Source organism: Myotis daubentonii, chromosome 5 (assembly GCF_963259705.1).
Source record: "Myotis daubentonii chromosome 5, mMyoDau2.1, whole genome shotgun sequence".
NCBI classification, from domain to species: Eukaryota; Metazoa; Chordata; class Mammalia; order Chiroptera; family Vespertilionidae; genus Myotis; species Myotis daubentonii.
In genome coordinates, this window is record NC_081844.1 from 89,361,378 (window position 1) to 89,379,781 (window position 18,404).

Sequence of the window (18,404 nt, forward strand, 5' to 3'; positions counted from 1 at the left end):
ATGTTTTTATTTCAGAGAGAAGAAGGGAGAGAGAGATAGAAAGATCAATGATATTGAGAATCATTGGTCAGCTGCCTCCTGAACGCCACGAGGGATTGAGCCTGCAACCTGAGCATGTGCCCAGACAGGGAATCAAGCATGACCTGTTTCTTGAGTCAGTGCCCAACTACTGTGTGAAAATCGCGGATCTAACTAATGCTTAGAGGAGCCACTAGAGGTCGCTGCTTTCTAACTTTTGTTGATCTGTCTCACTTAATGCACTGTTAGAACAAGTACAGCAGGGGGCGCTGAAGTCATTCTGCAGCTGCCCAGACTGGACCAACTAAAAACACCGAATTTGGAAGATACATACTATAGAAGGCTTTTGGTAGATGTCTATGGAATGAATGGCTAGATAGTGATTGCCTAACAGCAGGATCAGCACACTTTTTCTGTAGAGAGCCAGATAGTAAATATTTTTATCTCAGTTGTGACAACTGCTCAACTCAGCTCTTGTGGTTTGAAAGCAGCCATAGAGGATCCATCAACAAATGGGTGTGGTTGTGTTACAACAAAACTTTATTTATGGACACAAATTTGAACTGCACATAATTTTCACACATCACAACATACTTTTTGATTTGTTTCCAACCACTTAAAAAAAGTAAAAGCCATCTTTCGCTTACAGACTAGAGGATTTGCCGACATCAGAGAACCAAGTCATCCTGCATCCTTTAAGGATGTGGAGCTGGCACATTTTTAAAAGGCCTTAGGGCAGTGGTTCTCAACCTTCTGGCCCTTTAAATACAATTCCTCATGTTGTGACCCAACCATAAATTATTTTCGTTGCTACTTCATAACCGTAATGTTGCTACTGTTATGAATCGTCATGTAAATATCTGATATGCAGGATGGTCTTAGGCGACCCCTGTGAAAGGGTCGTTCGACCGCCAAAGGGGTCGCAACCCACAGGTTGAGAACCGCTGCCTTAGGGAATGTTTCATGGATGGATTCGTGAATTAATGTGAATGTTAGAGAAAAAATCAAGTTTCTCTCACAGTGTGGCCAGGTGTGTGAGTCGTAATAATTCCTCTAATTAAGAACAGGTACCACAGTTCTTACAGGGACTCCGCATTTGGATTCAGAAGGCCTGGGTTCAGATTCTGATACCCTCAACTGACTGCTGGGTGACTTGGAGATGGTCACAAGCCTGACTCTGGAGCCTCAGTGTCCTCCTTTGTAAAATGGTTAACGGTGAATAGGTAATATGCCCACCGCACAGGGCAGTCACGAAGGCCCGAGAGCTGTCAGCACACTGGAAAGTGTGACGGGTGAAGGTGGTATCACTCCATGGTCACCCCCTTTATTAGAAAGGTCTTCTGTTTTTCTAGTCTTTCCATAACCTTCGGTTCCTTTGACCGTATACCAGGATGGTAGGAAGCAGAGAGAACTGGTGAGGCCATTAAGAGGAAATGATGATACTACAAAAGCATGTTTAAAAGTATTTACCAAGTGCTTCTATACATCCTCATACTAACACTTCAAAATATGTCTGGCTATTATGGCCTCCACTTTACTGTTGGGGAAATTAGGGTTGAGCGGGTTAAAAATCTGGCTCAAAAACTCAAATCTAGGAAGTGGTGGAAGCAGGAAGTGGCAGTCTGACCCCAAAGCCTGTGCAACTTGAGCAAATTGTCCCAGCCCCTCAAAGGGAGGGAGGAGGCCCCGGAGCCATATAAGGGCCGCCCTCCCCTCAGCGAAGCTGCCAAGTCGGAGTTGCTGCTGCCTCTTAAACTTGAAATCACCCAGCTGACCTTCAGATGGTCAGCACAGGCCCAGAAAGAGGCGGCGGCTGCTCTCCTGATGCCTCCAGTGCCCTCTCAGACACGGGGTACAGCTGCTACATGAGCGACAACACTGCAATCTACACAACGTCTATCCCATTAAGCTCACACAGGGCAACTAAAGAGAATGAAGATTCACGTGTTGCTGTGAAATGATGTTGAAAAAGGCAATTTGCAGAGTATTTAATACAGTCTCATCTTATTTCTATAGAAGAACAAAACAAAACCTTATACTTTTATGTTTCCATTTCTACCCGTGTATGTGCACTGACACATTCTTGAATGATATAAGCCAGCAGTAACAGCAATTACTTTTGGAGTCAAAGGGTATTTTATTGTATTTATATTATTAGAAATTTTTGTAATGAGAATGGACTGCAGAAATAATTATGTGTATAACCTCTCATTTACATAGCCCCCAAATATAGAATTTGCATATTTAGAAATGAAATAAATTTAAAGTAGAGGAGGAAGGAAACACTGTTAGACTGGAGTGACCGGCAGTGTTTCAGTCTTGACTTCGGGCCCATATATGCTGCGTCCTTGGGCAAATCACCGTTCCTGCAAAGTCTGTTTCCTCTTCTATGAAATAAAGTCAATAATCTACCCACCCAAGCTGCTGTGCGAGGCTCAGAGGGCGTGGGTAGGTACGGGGACCGCTGAGGGCCTGTGGTGCCGCTGTAATTAGCTCGTTATAAATAACGGGAAAGCAGCAAAGGGAAGGCCAGACATTCTAGGCATGTCATCTGGGCAGCTTCACCAGGAAGCTGCAATTTCTCACTCCCCAGGGAACCACCAATCCATTCCCCAAAGATCAGTGAGGGGGAAGGGGCCCAAAAAAGGGGAGATAGAGGCATGATCAGTGAAGTTGGGGTGCCTGGGAAAGTGCCTGTCAGTCAAACCTGGGGACAGAGATCATTAGCCAGATTGGGTGGCCACTATACACCCTCAAACATTTGGGAAAACGCAATCCCCTAAACAAAGGAGTTCGTTCTCTTGCTCTTGCCCAGATGGCCATTGGACGAACATAATGGACAAATGGACTGCAGCTGGGAACACGAACGGAACTGGCCTAGGGCTGAGCTGGACCGTTCCATGCTGGACACTGGCTTTGATGTTAGCTCTGCTGAAGCCCCAGCTACACGTCTTCCTTGGCGGGACAAAGGGAAATGGGACCTTGGAAACTCAGGGGTCTGATTCCACAGAAATAAAGCTCCTACAGTGTCTCCTCCTCCCATGCGAGTCTCAGAAAATTCTTTTTCTCGCAATACCAAAGGCCACAGGTGGGGGCAACACCCCTTCCCATTGGTAACGCCTGCAGTGAGAGCTGTTGGGACCAATGCGAGCATGTCCCCCAAGGGTGCAGGTTCCAGCTGCAAATGTGGGGCGTCAAAGTGCCTCGCACTGGGGGTCAGCAGCCCGGTGATGGTCTGAAACACACAGACCGGTGCTCTCCCTTGGCTCACACATCTGGTCCTTGGGACTCGCTGCTGGTTGTCCACAGCGCCTAGCAGAAAGGAGCTCATTGATTGTTGGTGAAAAGGCTGAGGAAGATCAGTGTGGAAGGGCCTCTCCCGCTGACCAGTCATTGCCTGCATCCCTCCATTGTTCAAAGATGGAGGCTGAGGCTCAGAGAGCAGGAGGGTGCAGAGAAAGCAACAGAGCAAGTGAGAGGCCGTTTCCCAGGGCAGGAGGCATGGCCCCGGTGCTCTCCAGGGGCCAAGCTGCTGCAGAAGGGAAATGCTCAGGCAACAAGGGATGAGGGAGGCGGCCACACCCCGCTTGTTCGCCGCTCTCTCCCAGCTTTGGGGCTACGTGAATGTGGAATAAATTGATCCCCACAATGAGCAGTGTTGCACACGTTACGGGCTCAGGGCTCGAGCATCAGACTGCCTGCCGACCCATTTGCGTCCACACTCCCCAGGTCCGTTTCCCTCAGCTGAGGTTTGCTCGTCTGTGATGCAGGGGCGATTCTGGTGCTTATAAGGATTTCATGGGGATTGAATGGGATAATCCACGTAACGCATTTACCACAGCGCCTAGCAGAAAGGAGCTCCTCGATTGTTGGCTTCCCTCTCTATTGCTACATTATTATTTTTATTATTAACTAAGATATATTCTTGGTGAGCCAAAAAAGGGGAGAGGGAAAGGAGAAACCTAAAATAAATCAAATCTAGCAGTAGTTAAAAATAAAAGGTGAACTTCCCTTGTATGTTTCCAAAACTGTGGAATGGAGCTTGCAATCACATCACATTAACTCATAAACTTTGGAAGTGCTTCTCTGGTACCTTCTCTTTCACCCTTCCTTGCTTAAAGGGCCCTTCCTCGAGGTGGGGGCCCCTAACAGCTCTCGGACCCTCGCTCGTCATCCTTTTAAACACAAAAGCCTTGGGCAAGCTGAGGGTTCGCTTCTCATCAGAACGTCATAACCTTGTTTTGTTGTCATCTATGTAGCTCCATGGCTGCTTTCTACTTATGGCAAGTAATACTGATTTTCTATTTGGGGCACCGATATAATGTTTCTCCCTAAAATAAACTTATGTAAGTGAAACCCTGAAGTGATTGAAATAAAAATATTACGTAAATAACAGTGCTGGCAGGATACATATTTGGTGATGCTCATTGGAACAGTCACGATACTCCTACCAGCTCTGAGGTTTGCTCCATTTTGGGACAAGACAAGTGAGGCAAGCGCAGAAAATGACACGATGTCCCAAACTCAGGCCTTCAGATCTACCCCGATTTGTTTAAATTCAAACCAAATATTCAGCCTCGGTGTTCTAGACTGGATGGAAGAGAGCCGCAAACGATGGCTAGAAGAGGTCAATGCATTCGCCTTTTTTCCCTCTAGACCAGCTGCCACAGGAAGGACTGTGACCAGAGAAAAGCCGAGTCACAGAGAGAGAGACACTACACCGAAGAGGAAACGGGTGGGTAGACAGCACAGCACCAGGGAGACATGACTGTTGTTCTGAAGACAACATTAGAGGCAATTTAGTTACAGCCTCCCCGGGTCCCTCCCCGAAGCCCACCTCCACCCCCAGCCAGACAGCAATTTTCTCAGGAAAGAGCAAGTTAGCAGCATGAAGAGGACCTGTTGGTGAGATGAGGTGAAATCCCAGGAAGAATGGGTTTTTCTATACACGCATCCTTGGGTGTCCATTGAAGCTGGTTTTTCTCTCTGTGCTTTCTAGCTGCGGATCCTGAGCTGGCCGGGGGCTGCAGGGCCTCTGCCGGGACAGCCCTGCAGGCTGGACGTCAGCTTAAGGAGCAGCACAGGTGGACCCCTTTCTCCCAGGCACCGGGCAGCCTGGCTGCAGCATCCATCACCCAGGGGTTGTCAAGGCCAATCCCCTCCTCGCGGGAGCATCGCTTCTTGACAGTGCAGGCTGCCTGGGAAATGGTGGCCTCCTCGGAGAAGAGGGCAAGATGCAGGCCCCCTCTTCCCTTGGATATGCTCGAAGGCTCCTCCTTCCACGCACATGCTCTATGACCTGATTCCCAGGAGCCAGCGAGTGAAGTAATGCCAGGCTAGCCGCTGTCTGGGCAGAACAAGTCTGGTCCTGTCCTGGGAGCCACCAACGTGGGCCTTTGGTCCAAAGAGACAATAAAGTTTTGCTTATGAGTCCACCTCTGCAAAGGAGACCGTCTTCTTGGCAATGACAAAGGCTCCTATACCCACAATTGCTGTTCTTTCCCTGGTCAGGGGTGTATGTGACCTCTACAGACACCAATCATGGACTGGCTCACAGAAGCCCATCCAGAGTGTCCAGAAGCTATGGACCAGTGACATGGTAAGATCTAATTTCCCACCTATATTGTAATCTGCGGACCCTGTTGCATCCAGGTTGCCCTTCAAGATGGTAGATCTGCCACTGAGAAATAATATCTCTCTATGTAAAAGCCTGAGTGACTGAATGACCGAACATCCAGTTGCTATGACGTGCACTGACCACCAGGGGGCAGACCCTCAATGCAGGAGCTTCCCCCTGGTGGTCAGTGCACTGCCACAATGGGAGTGCCACTCAGCTGACCGACCTGTCCCGGTGGCTCACCAGCCCGGTGGCAGCCACTCACTCCCTCAGTAGTTCTGCAGGTCCAAAATCCAGAGAACGGGCCAGGCACCAATGGACCAGCGCCACCAGCACGATCCTGACAGCCCCCACAGCCTCCTGGAAGTCACTTCCCCTGTGGCCACTTCCCCTCCCTAGACGCTCAGCAAGGAAGAAATGATATAAAAGCGGCTGCCAGGTGGCTCCCAACAACTGGCGCAAACGTCAGCAGGACGGATCCAGATCCTGGGCCAGCAAGGGCGTCCCACTGCCCGCCCAGAGGACTGACTGTGCCCCCCTGCCGGAAGCCGGTCCATCCTTGCTGCCTGACACAGTTGCTGCAGGAAAGAAACATCTGCATAGCATATGTTTCAAGGGACCTGGCGTATATAGCATACTGTTCTTAATATGTTTGCTCCCCTTAGCGCTGTGTGTTTTAACCAAAGTCACCTCTCCGAGAAAGGTTGTTTCCCCAGGTAGGAATTTTTCCCTGAAGTCAGGGAGGGGATGCCTCTCCTAGAAAGGTTGTTTCCCCAGGTAGGAATTTTTCCCTGAAGTCAGGGAGGGGATGAAACTCCTTAACTAAGTGCCAGGCGGGTAGTTAATCACTACAAACAATCATGCTTAAGCTACATAATCTTTACTCCCTGGAATGGAGATAAGAAACACCCTAACCTTTGTAATAGAAATTGACAGGATTAAAATCAACTGGTATAAATACGGATGTAACAAGACAATAAACAGCAGAGCCTCTCTGGAGATCAAGACCAGAACTTGGCTGGAGATCCTGGCTAGGCTGCTGATCAACTGAATGCTGTCTCCGTGTCATTCCTTCTTCGCTGACTCCGTCCACACCTTTGGGGACCCCTGGACCTGCTGGGGCTGGACCCCGGCACCCCCCCCCCCCGCCCCAGGACAGATGCCAGATGCAGGGCTCAGCTGGAGAATGGCACTGCTGCTGTGGTGTGAGCCTCTCCCGATCAGGACTGACTGGGCGCCAGCCCGCGGCAGGTGCAGCAGGGCCGGGATGAGTGGAGCAGCAGGTGGCATTGGACTGCCAGTTTCAGCCTAATCCCCGCAGGCCATGCTGAGGGACCCACCTGTGCACGAATTCGTGCTCAGGGGCCTCTAGTGTTACATACATAAATATGCTTGCTAAGCTCCTGGGAGAAGAAGCATTTCGCAGGGAAGAAATCCAATTGTATTTATGTATCTGTGTGCGCCCATAGGCAGTTATAGTAGATCCTACCGACTTCAGGGTGTTAAACAAAGTTTACCAGTTGCCTGGAAGCACTAAACCTATTCCTCCTCACTGTGAGCTGGTTCTTGTGAGCGCTGTCTTAGTCGTTCCCTAGGAAGTTCTTTGTGAATCAAGGAGAGCAGAAACCACATTCAGGGAGCACGTGGAGAACTACGGACCCCCAATTTCACGCATCTCTGCCTTTACCATTAAAAAAAGTGAAGAAAGGAAAGCAACTCTGAGGAGGCTTCTTCATCCTCAGCATGGGAGGGTCCCCTTGGTGGGTGACCAACTGGCCCAGTTTGTCGGTTACTAATGGGTTTCTTGGGATGTGGGACCTTCAGTGCTAAAACCAGAGTGGCTGGTCACCCTAGTCCTGTGTGGAGTCTGACCATCCTTCTTACCATTTCTGGGACAGAGAGAAAAGGGGGAGGTAATGGATTCTGCCCTCACGGGTGAAATAGGGGATAAGGAGGCAATGTGGCTTCTGAGATCACTCAGGAAAGGAAGCAGGATAAACAGACCAGGTGGAAGGTCAAGGGGAGCTGGCGAGGTTAGAAAGGTCTGGCGCATCTTTGCCTTGTGGGGTGTTATCACATCTGCACCCCACCATCACCCACACTGTCTGTTCAATGGGCTCCTATAAGGACCCACAAGCAATCCTTTCGACCACAAGAAAGGCAACTGAGCCTCACCCTGGGGGCATAATTCACCCCAAGATAAAGTAATTTGGTGGTAACTTTGACATCAGGGAAGCGTCTCCGTGGGCGCATGGAGAAGGGCAGACGCTGGTGGAAGATGTAGAACAGCGGTATTTCAGGAGCTTCACAGGCAGGGGCCAATGCGGTTCCTAGAAAGCAAGTTGGTCTGGGGCCCTGTCTTTGCCGAAAGAGCCAATTGTCCTGACCCAGACCAGGCACTGACTCGGCACAGGGCCCCGAAAGCCACTCAACGGATTACAGCAACTGAGTGTTGTTCCCCAAATCGGAGTGGTAGGACCATTCTCAGTTGACGTTCTGGGTAAAGGCGCAGGCCCTTTTTGCATTGTCATGGAAGGGAAGTCAATCAGGATTCATTCCAAATGACCTCAAAGCCAGTGTGCCAAGGAGAGAATGCCACCTTTAAACAGATGCACACACAGAGCTGGTAATAGATCTGAAACCAAATCATCAGCAGAGTTCCCAGAGTCTATACCCCTCAAAATATGACGAGAAAAAAAATGCTCATGTCTCTAAACCAAAATATATTGATGCTTCTCTTGTCAGCACTTCAGTGCTTCTGGATGAACCTCTTGGCATTGCCATCAACCTAATTTTGTTAAAAGAACCTTGATGAATTCATCCACCAGAAGCAGATGGCCAGCATGGAGAGAAAACTGGAGCTGTTGAGTGTAGGAAGAATTAAAAGGGTGAGTGGGTGGCAGATCACTGCCTCCTAACAGCTAAGGGTTCTTAAGAGGAAGAGGTGGCCAACTGCATGGCCCCATTGGAACAGTGATAGAGTTGAGAGCTCTCTAAAAAACTTCCTTTAATTAGAGCTTCCCTACGGCAGAAGGGACTGCATTAGGAGGTAGTGAGCTCCTGTCCCTGGAGGTGTGCAAGCAGAGATTGACCAACTTCCAGGGATGCTGTGAAGAATGCTACTCCTGCGTTGGGTGCGATGCTGGATCGGACGAAATCCCTTCTCAACTCTGTGATCCTCCACATTCTGGTCTCAGGGCCTGTCCAACACGGACGGTCCTCCATGACCTGCCCTGGGCCCTGGGCCCCCTTTCTCATACCTCACTGGTGGTGGTGAGCGTCAGGAGAGGTGCCAGGGTGTCCTGTTCATGCAGACACAAATGGGAATGAATGGCTTAGCTGTGAGCCAGGTCCTCAATCAGAAGCATGATTCCAGGGATTCTGGGTCAGTGTGTATGGGCAGTTTCTCGAGTTCCTGGTGATGCCTGCTGTGCAGAACTGTGTACCTTGGGAGGAAGGAAAGCAAGCATGAGAACTCAATAGGCCCCTTTCAAATGCACCGAAGAGAGCACTCCCACCAATTCTCATTTCCTTTTTACTGCTGGCTTCTGAGAGCATGCTGTCTGCAGGGAGGCTGAATACGAGGCAGGGGTAGTTCCTCAAAATAAGGTCCAAAGAAATGCATCTACATTGCTCATTTTAAAGGTGAGGGACAGAAGACCTGGAGAGAATAACAGGGTTACTCAGAGACTGAGTGGCAGAGCTGGGAATAGGCCCCAGATTCTTTCCTCCCTGCAAAGCCTGGGGCTCTCGTGTTACTCACCGAAATGGACCCTATGTACCCCCTCAAGCTCTACCGGCACATCTCTGCAGGGACTGTTCCGGATTCAGCAACATCCAAGTGCTGACTGAGATCCTAAACCACTCAGAGCCTGAAAGACAATGTAACTGTATTTGTTCCTTTCGGGGACATTTGGAAGAGCACATCCATTAGATGAACCAAACAGCAGGTTGAGTCCCAGCATCGCAGTGAAACTGACTTCTTGACAAGTGTTTACTATTCTTCCGCAATATCACATGGTTGCACTCAATATGCTAATTGCATTTAAATCAGCTTCAATTGCATGCAAGTCTTGTCACCAGTAACCCAGATTCCAGCCTCTGGCAGTCATTGTTATGAAATTTCTTGAGAGTTTAGGAGCACCATCCCCACTCATTTCCTGAGACCAATGTTAAACCCATTCAGTAAAACACACACACACATTTTGTTATTTGGCATTATATGTTGACAACCAACTTGATGGTTTATCATGAGTTATATTAATGCTCTGCTTTGAATGATATTGACTGCTTGTATGTACCAGGGACTGTACTAAGCCTTCTCCATGCATTACCTTATATTTAATCTCACAAAAGCCCTATGAGATAGTATGATGTTCATTTTTAAGTTAAGCAGCTTCAGTGACTCTCCCAAGGGAATACTGGTAATATGTGAAGATACAGCCCATCAAACCTGGTCTAGCTGGTGCAGCACCCATATGCTTACCTGGTTCTCACATAGCCCACAGACCAGTGTAAATTTAGAACAGTGAGTCTCAACAGGAGCACCGAATAGGCATTTTTGGTTGTCATGGCAGGAGCGGTGCTATTGGCATCTAGTGGGTAGAGACCAGGGATGCTGCCAAATATTGTCCAATACACGGTACAGTCTTCCAGAACAAAGACTTAACTGGCCCAAAATATCAACAGTGCCAAGACTAAGAAACCTGATATAGACCGAGTTCCCACACCAGGCTCTATCAACTACCATCTTTGAGATGTTTGCAAGTTCTGTAACCTCCCCACATGTCACCTCCCTCCCCGGTAACTGAGGGTGCTGGTGCCTGCATCATAGCACCAGCGTCTGGATGAAAGAATGCAATGCATGAAAACAGCAGCACAGGGTCTGGCACAGAGTAGAATTCCAATACACTGAAACCCAAATTATCCTCCTCATTTAGTTATGAGAAGATAAAAATGATGATGATAATATATGGATAGCAGTTTATTATTTTAAAATATTTTCCTTTTTTATTTCCTTGATAGGTAAAATCTAAAAGGACTCAAGATATGAAAGACTACCAGATGTTGTCTTTCTTTCTGATCAAAGTCCCAAGCCCTGGTTTGGCAAGCAGGCATGCTGAAGCAGAACGAATTGATTTTTCCATACATAACTCCTGCAGGCCAGTCAAGGCCCGCAATTATCGGGAGGAGAGAGTGAGGCTCAGGGCAGCTGAGTGAGTACTTAAGCATTATGGTAAGTGAGTGGCAGAGCCTGGCCAGGAGCACAGGCAGACTCCTGCCCATTGCTCTTACCCCTGAGCAGCATCGTTAATGACTTGAGTCCAGGCGTTCAAAAAAGGGCTTCGAACCTAACACCCCATGAAATGGGACTGCACTCCTGAGGTACAGGGAAATCCCTGAAGTGAAAACTTGTGCGGGAGAAACTTAATGATAATAATGAGAAATACACAGCTCCATTTACTGCGAAGTGAGGATGTGTGTTGGTAACAGTTTTAGTAATTACATATATGATTTCATTTATATCATTCATTTTCCACAACCCTGAGTGCTAGCTGCTATACTTAGATCTACTTTACTGATGAGAAAACTGAGGCTCAGAGAGGTTAAGCAATTAATGTTAGGTCACAGTCTCCATGATGCCCACACTCTTAACCTCAAAACACACTCCTGAACCTGGCCAATAAGTCAACTTCAGTAGAAATCAAAGGCACTTTCTCCTTCCCTGTGTTCACATAAAGAGAGCGTCCTAGTTGAGGAACCGAACTGATACTACTGATCGTAGAAGATGTGCTGCCACAGAATGCAGGCACACCTCGACAGCAGCCGGTCACACACCTCTCGGAGGGCTCTATTTCTCCTGTGCTAAAGAGTGGGTTGTTCAGGAATAACTAGAACAGAGTGTGGGACTGGGGTCGGTATTCCAAGTGGAGGTTCTCTTTATCCTGCTGCAGTTGACTGGGGGTGAGCAGACAAACACGTTTTCTAGTTGCCACTTTTGGGTGGGTCCTGTCACCACGGTAGGCCGAGTGATACCCACAGAATGGAGGGACTAGTGTGAGATTTCCTTGGCAGGACTCGGGTAGCGGGCCTTGTGTCTCAAATGGAGTGTGGCCTGCAGAGGCATTCCCTGGGCTGGGGTAGTCCCCATTCTTCGTGAGGTGCATATATTTTTAATTTGGTATTTTCACTTTGACAGTAAATCAACAATTTGAGCGGATTTGGGACCATCTGGATGGCCACCTTATGGAGTCACATCGCCTTGTGAATTCGGGTCGCCTTTGCATTTGGGGGCCCCTGATGTCGCAGTGACAGTGGCTAACTTTATGCAGCGTCTCTCTAACTGGGGTGCATGGGACCCACGCGATCTGCGGGCATATTCATGGGGATCTGCGCATCCCCTATCTGAGCAATACTGGGGCAAAGAAAGCACACATTAACAGCGGGCAAACACAATGGCATTCAGATCCTGACTCTACCATTTACTAGTTGTGTGACCTGGTCAAGCAGGTTAGTTCCAGGGGACATCATTGCTTTGTTGTGATAATAAAATGACCATCTTTAAGGGACTTCACGAAGGGCTGGATACACAGTGAGAGCAGGAATCATTACTGTTGAGGAATCCAAGGCTCAGGATACGTGACTTCCTCAGGGCTGAATGGCTAAGTACACAGGCTCTGGAGGCAGAATGCCTGGGTCGATGTCCTGCCTCTGGCATGGACCAGCTCTGTGATTATTCCCAATGTCGTGGGCATTATATGAGATGATGCCCATAAAATGCTTATTTGAATAGTGCCCACCAACAAGTACATACTCCATTCGTGTTCATTAATACTACTGCTATTTAATGATCCAGATCAGACTCTAACCCAGTACTTCATTGATGATTCAGTGCAGGACTCCACTCCTTAGTAGTTGATCCAATGTTTGTTCACTTAGCAATTGATCACGAGGCTGGAAGGAACCTTCAAGGTGGCCTTGGAGATAAGGAGTAGCCTCCCCAGGTGGCTGTCACCTGCTCAGAGTGGCAAAAGTCTCCTGGCTCTGCCTGGCGTGGGGTCATACACGAGGTCGTGTAGCTGCACTGGTGGGTGCAGACCCTCGAGGTGAGGGTGTCCCTGGACAGTGTCAGGTCCAGATGAAAGCTCTCTGCTGTTTCCCAAGCAACAGCAAGGCAGGAAGCAGCTTCCCTCTTTGCATTAATTTACTCAAACATGACGGGAACCACATTAGGTTTGGTAATTACCCGCGTCTACAATTCATTCACTGAGCAATCAGTATCACACGTAGAGCAGCCTGCATGCGGTAATTAGCGGCATAGTAATCGCCCCCTCTGCTGCCCAGCCGGGCATTATAAGGAAATGGTTAGACTTTATTTCATATCACACCCTTACGGCAGTGCTCACACGGGGGCTCTTGCAAGGAGGTTTTTAATTATTAAAATATAAGGCACGACCCTAAGGAAGAGTTTCATGGAAGCTGGAGCCCCACCACCTGGAAATGAGGATCTCACACTGTTTTCTGGATGTTCAGGGAGGAATGAGACTTTCAAGTCCTAGACATATATGCACTCAGCCACTTATTTATCTAAAACTGTATTTTGAGTGCCGACCACAGTCCAGGCACTGTGCTGTGGCCTGGCGCTATCAGGGCAGCGAGAAAAATCTATGCCATCCCTGTCCTCGGGGACCTCACAGCGGAGTGCGGGAGACTCACAGCGAGATGCCAAAGCACAGCCAGAAGTGTTGGGAAGGAGAGGCATTCGGTGATGCTATGAGAGAATTCACGGGGGCATGAGGCCAAGGTGAATGCGTCAGGGTTCTGTGACCAAGGAAGCGATGGAGATGAAAACCGAGAGATGGGTAAAGGTTAAGCAGGCAAAGGGGAGGAAGATGCCAGCATGTGCCAAAACCCCCTGTTGTGGGGGCAGAGGGTACAGTGAGAGCAGAACAGGGTAGTGCAGGTCAAGCTGAGGGTTAAGACTCAGGAGACTGAGTCATGCTAAAGAGGGTTGTGCTCATCCCAAAAGCAGCAGAAAGCAGGCCAAGGTTATACATAGAGTGAGCTCATGAGGACTTTAGTTCTGAAAGAACATTCTAGCTGCAGTGTGTGGAGTGAGGATGGAGTGGGCCCCCAGGAGGTGTATTAGCTTCCTATTGCTGCTGTAACAAATTGTTGCATGCCACAGGTGATTTTCAAGATGTCCAGAGAAGTTAGTGGCTCAGAGATGTAAGATGGTAGTGGTGGAGGTGTTGAGAAGCAGTCAGGTTCAGGAGATACCTGGAAGGTAGAGTTGATGGGACCGTTGATGCACTGGGCATGAGCCAAGGCGGGCACTGGAGGCATGGCATGGGTTGACAAAGGCATGGAGGCAGGAAGGAGAGCTGAGGGGCATGCTTTGTTTGCGGCAGGGGCAATATTCTAGGAGTGTCTCCTATTGGTGGGGCCCTCATGATGAGATGAATGTCGTATAAAAGAGGAAGAGCAATCAGAGCGTTTGCACTCTCCCAAACCCCCATCCCCACCCTCATGTGAGGCTGCAACGAGAAGGTGTCTGTCTACAAGACCGGAAGAACATTCTCACCAGGAACTGAAGGTACTGGCACCTTGATCTTGGGCTTTCCAGCCTCTAAAACTGAGACGTATCTGTCTGTTGTGTAAGCCTCCCAGTCTATACTGTTTTATTATAGCAGCCCAAGCTGAGGGATACAGGAAGTCTCGAGGAATCAAAGAAAGGATGTATATGAAGGGACAAGAAACACAGTTTAGGTTGTGGAGATACGACTTTTCGCTCTGAGCTATTAATTTTGGAAAATCTGAGTCATCAAGAGAAAAAGAACAAACAGAGGAGCATGTGTGTGGCTGTGTTTCTGTGAATCATTCACCAGCAACACTTCATTTATCCAAAGGCCACGCATCTAGTGGCCCAAGCCATCCAGAAACCTGCACCGAGATGTGTTTTGTTTGTTTGCTCTTTATAAAGGTCCCTGAATCTCAGAGCAGTTGCCACAATGGTGTGGACTTTTCTTGTCGCCTTCCTCAGAGTCTCGCTCAGAATCCTGAAACTCAGTTTGCACCCAGCTCTAGAGAGCTTGCTCCTTCCACACACAGCAGAGCGGAGACTGGAAACGAAGGGAGATAACGACACAAGTGATAAACAGAGTGATTACAGGAACAGATGACAGCCAACGTGGGCAACGAGAAAAGAAACAGAAGTCAACTGAAATCAGCACAGCAAACCAACAGGGGCCATTTAGTGCAGAGGAGATTTCACACACTCAACGGCGTTACTGTCGTGTAGCAGAACTAATAATAGACACTCAAAATAATAACTTTGAACAAAGTTACTCAAAATCAGATTTGACATTGGGGGAATCCAAATCAAATCTGCAGTGCGGTTAACAGTCTCAGATAAAAGCTAATTTCCCAGCTTTGATGAACCTCCATGGTTATGTAAATGCTAGCGGCAGGGGAGGTGGTGTGACTAGTACCCAGGAACTCCCTGTACTATCTCTGTGCTATTCGTCTACAGATAGAAACCTGTTTCAAAAGAAAAGGTTTAAAAAATGTTTAAACCTTTAAAAAAGCACACACCAGGGTTTAACACAATCATTTGTTTGAAAAAGATAAAGGAATTCACCACCGACAGCCAATGAGATGCTGAGATGCGGGATGAATCAGGGCCGGGATGATGCGTGGGAGAGAACCCATGGGCACCAGATGACACTGCTGAACTCGGCCCCATCAGAGGACTTAGGAAAGCTGTGCTCCCAGCACAGGGAGGGAGCCCAAAGCAAAATGGGAAGATGGATGGACGCACAAGAAAATAAAGCCCCATAGTGTCTACCATAAATCTTTGGCCTTCCGATCAACAGCAGTCACAGTGCAGAAGGACCTGCGGGCTTGTGATGTTTCTGTGATGTGATGTGCCCATGGGACTCAAGCTGGCCCATGAGGACAGGGGGATATGCAGCGTCCAAGGACATTTTGTAGGAAGAAATGAGTGGACAGACAGACTCACAACACAGTGACAGACTTACAGAGCACGCTCAGAGCTAGACAGGAACTGGTCTACTGCAGAAGAGCAGGAGGAAGCTGGAGACAGGGGAGCAGCAGCCACTTTTAGTTGCAACAGAAAACAGCCACAGGCGAGGGAGAGCCAAAGAGAAGTGGGGAAAGAAAAAAGATAGAAAACGCAGAGGTTAGTGGACAGGTGCTCTGAGCCCACATGAGCGTGCTAGCAGCCTCAACGTGCTTTTAGGGGAAGGGAAGGAGGAGAACCTAATTATTGCACAACATGGTTACGTCACACCCCACGTCTGAAAAGTACTTTTATCGCCAGTGTTTCATTTGAAACTCACAGCAACCTGGGGAGCTCACAGTGCAGGTTGCTGCCTTCATTTACCAAGAAAGGAAACGGGCACAGAGAGGAAGGGTACCTGCCCAGGGCGTCCAGCAGTTACCTTCGTGGTGTCGTGGCCGAGGTGTGCACAGAAAGCCACCCTCTGCCCCCCTTCCCCCTCCTCCTCCTCGCTAGCCAGGCCCCATCCTGCCTTTCTTACATAAATCACCCCAGAGATACTCCCATTTATAATATCCCCCCGTATGACTGCCACATAATATTCATGTCCACCTTGTTGGGTAGCTACTATGAACCCCCATTTTCTGATGAGGAACCCGGGCTTAGATGCAATGTGACCGAGGAAATCTTGGTGAGAAGAAAAACCGTCTCTCGACCCCAGGGCCCTAGAGTCGGCCACACACCTTTAATCTCTGAGCATCACGATTCGCAGAGCTTCCCTTCTCAAAGCCTGAGCTTCTTGTGACCTTACACCCCCGCTCCCCCCCACCTCCTCCCCCGCCCCCCCCCCCCCCCGGGCAGATTCTGGGCCAGGCAAGCAGCGAGGCTATTTCCTTCTTGGACTCTGGGTCCCACTCCAAGAAAGAAGAACCATCCATGCCCCCATGCAGTTTCCCGGAGGTACCCCAGATCCTTGTACTAGGAAACCCCATCCAAATATGCCCTTCACACCTGCAGGGCTCCAGGTCCTAAAACGCTTGCCCAGCTCTGCCAACTTCTTCCCTCATCAAAACACCCAGTTCCTCTTCCGATGAGGCAAGAGGCCAGGCACAAAGCCAGGGCCCTGGAATTAGGATTTTCAAGGGCAATCTGATGCAATCAATTCACCATAAGGCTAAAGGCACAGACCACACTCTCTTCCCCAGCTAACCTCCGAGGGGAACACCCACGTTGAAGAACCTTTGGAGTGTAACCAGGTGTGTGTGGCCTTTTCTCCACGCAGCCATCTCTGACCATCTCAGTGTGACACTCCCTCTCCCTCTTTTGCACAAACATAGCACCTTCTGCTTCTATCATTTATTGCTGTAGCTTGTTAAAGGCAACCCCTGTGTGCATATAAATAGCATGTTCGCAGATAAATTACAAGCCTCTTGAGGGTAGAAACCACGACTTACTCACCTAGCCCAGTTAGGTATTTTACTGACAATCACGGTGGTTGAGAGTCAGACGCCCAGATTCTAACCACGGCTTCATTACTTGGTAGCCCCTCCCCAACCCCTCCCGCTGCCCCGCTTTCCTCATCCTGCACATAAAATAACAGCGGAGGCTCCCTGGTGAGTTAGGGTGAGTGGCGACTGAGGCAAGGCATCCCCACCACGTGCTCAGCGCGCCTGGCATGTGCGGGTTAAATATCAGCTGGTACAACTTGTAAGTTCATTACGCAATTAAAGTGACTCGGACCCCCAACCTTTTCTTCCTTTAACTGGTCCCCGGTAGTCCTTTATTCGTCCGATGACTCGCCCTGGAATCGACCCTTCACTAACCAAGCTCAGGGCTACCATCAGAACCCTCCGTCTATTCTGTGGAAATCTCCAATTGCAGCAATTCATATGCTGGCATGAAAATTTAAGGAAAAAAAACTCAGAAACTTCCAGTGGGTTATAAACGAGTTAAAGATTTGAATATCTGGGGGCCTGTTTGCATGACATGCTTTCCCTGCTGCATGTTAGTGCAGGAGGAGCCAGACCACGCCTTCCATCTGTGTCTACCACACAATTCAGTGGTTTCGAGTATTCATGTGGAGCTGGGATTACCAATGGGAGAATACCGTTGTAAACTATGAAATATATTACGTACATAACAATGAATATTTGGTATACATATACATACACAATCACACATATGCTATTTATCAGGCCTTACTAATTATTTAACTACCAGATTAACTACTCTTGCCTATTTATTTATGTATTTCCTCTCCGATGCAAGTAACGGCATTGTTTTTCTTGGCTCTACCCTTAAGGAGTCTAGTGAATGAACGTTTGCGAGTGCAACATGTAGGCCAGTTATAAACCTGTCTCAAAGTAGTGAGCAAATTCTGGCAACACACGAACAGTTTCCTCGTGAAAATTCCAGAAGACGGAATTCTTACAAACATGTTTTTGCATTGCACTGCATTTAAAAACGGGCGATGTGATTAGTGGTACACACTGAAGTAATGGTAAGATGACATTTAAAATACTAATGTGAAATAAAAATGTAGATTTTCGAAAATTTTTAAATTTGTAGTAAAGACCTTCTCGACTGCCCTCCTGTCCACGCCAACCTCGCGGAATGGACGGTATGGTTTTCCTGTGACCTCTGGCTGCTGGCGCTTTCCCTGGCAGGACTGAGCATGTAAAACTACACCCGGTGGGAGCTATACACAGACATTGTCCCTTACATTTGCATTGCAGACCATGATCTCAC

The 18,404-nt window shown here is 48.5% G+C and overlaps 1 protein-coding gene across 3 annotated transcripts in view; it reads right to left on the reverse strand.

The window, feature by feature from the left end:
• Positions 1 to 3,411: 3,411 nt before the first annotated feature.
• Positions 3,412 to 18,404, reverse strand: part of HTR4 (5-hydroxytryptamine receptor 4) — a 145,373-nt gene continuing 130,380 nt past the window's right edge. For 2 of the 3 annotated variants that reach the window (XM_059698825.1, XM_059698822.1), the window contains one exon: positions 6,793 to 9,081. In XM_059698825.1, coding sequence (XP_059554808.1) covers positions 8,994 to 9,081 — 88 coding nt within the window. In that variant the 3' untranslated portion in view covers positions 6,793 to 8,993. Of the gene's footprint in view, positions 5,413 to 6,792; positions 9,082 to 18,404 lie in introns of those variants that run through there. The other variant, XR_009453094.1, reaches the window with a different exon arrangement.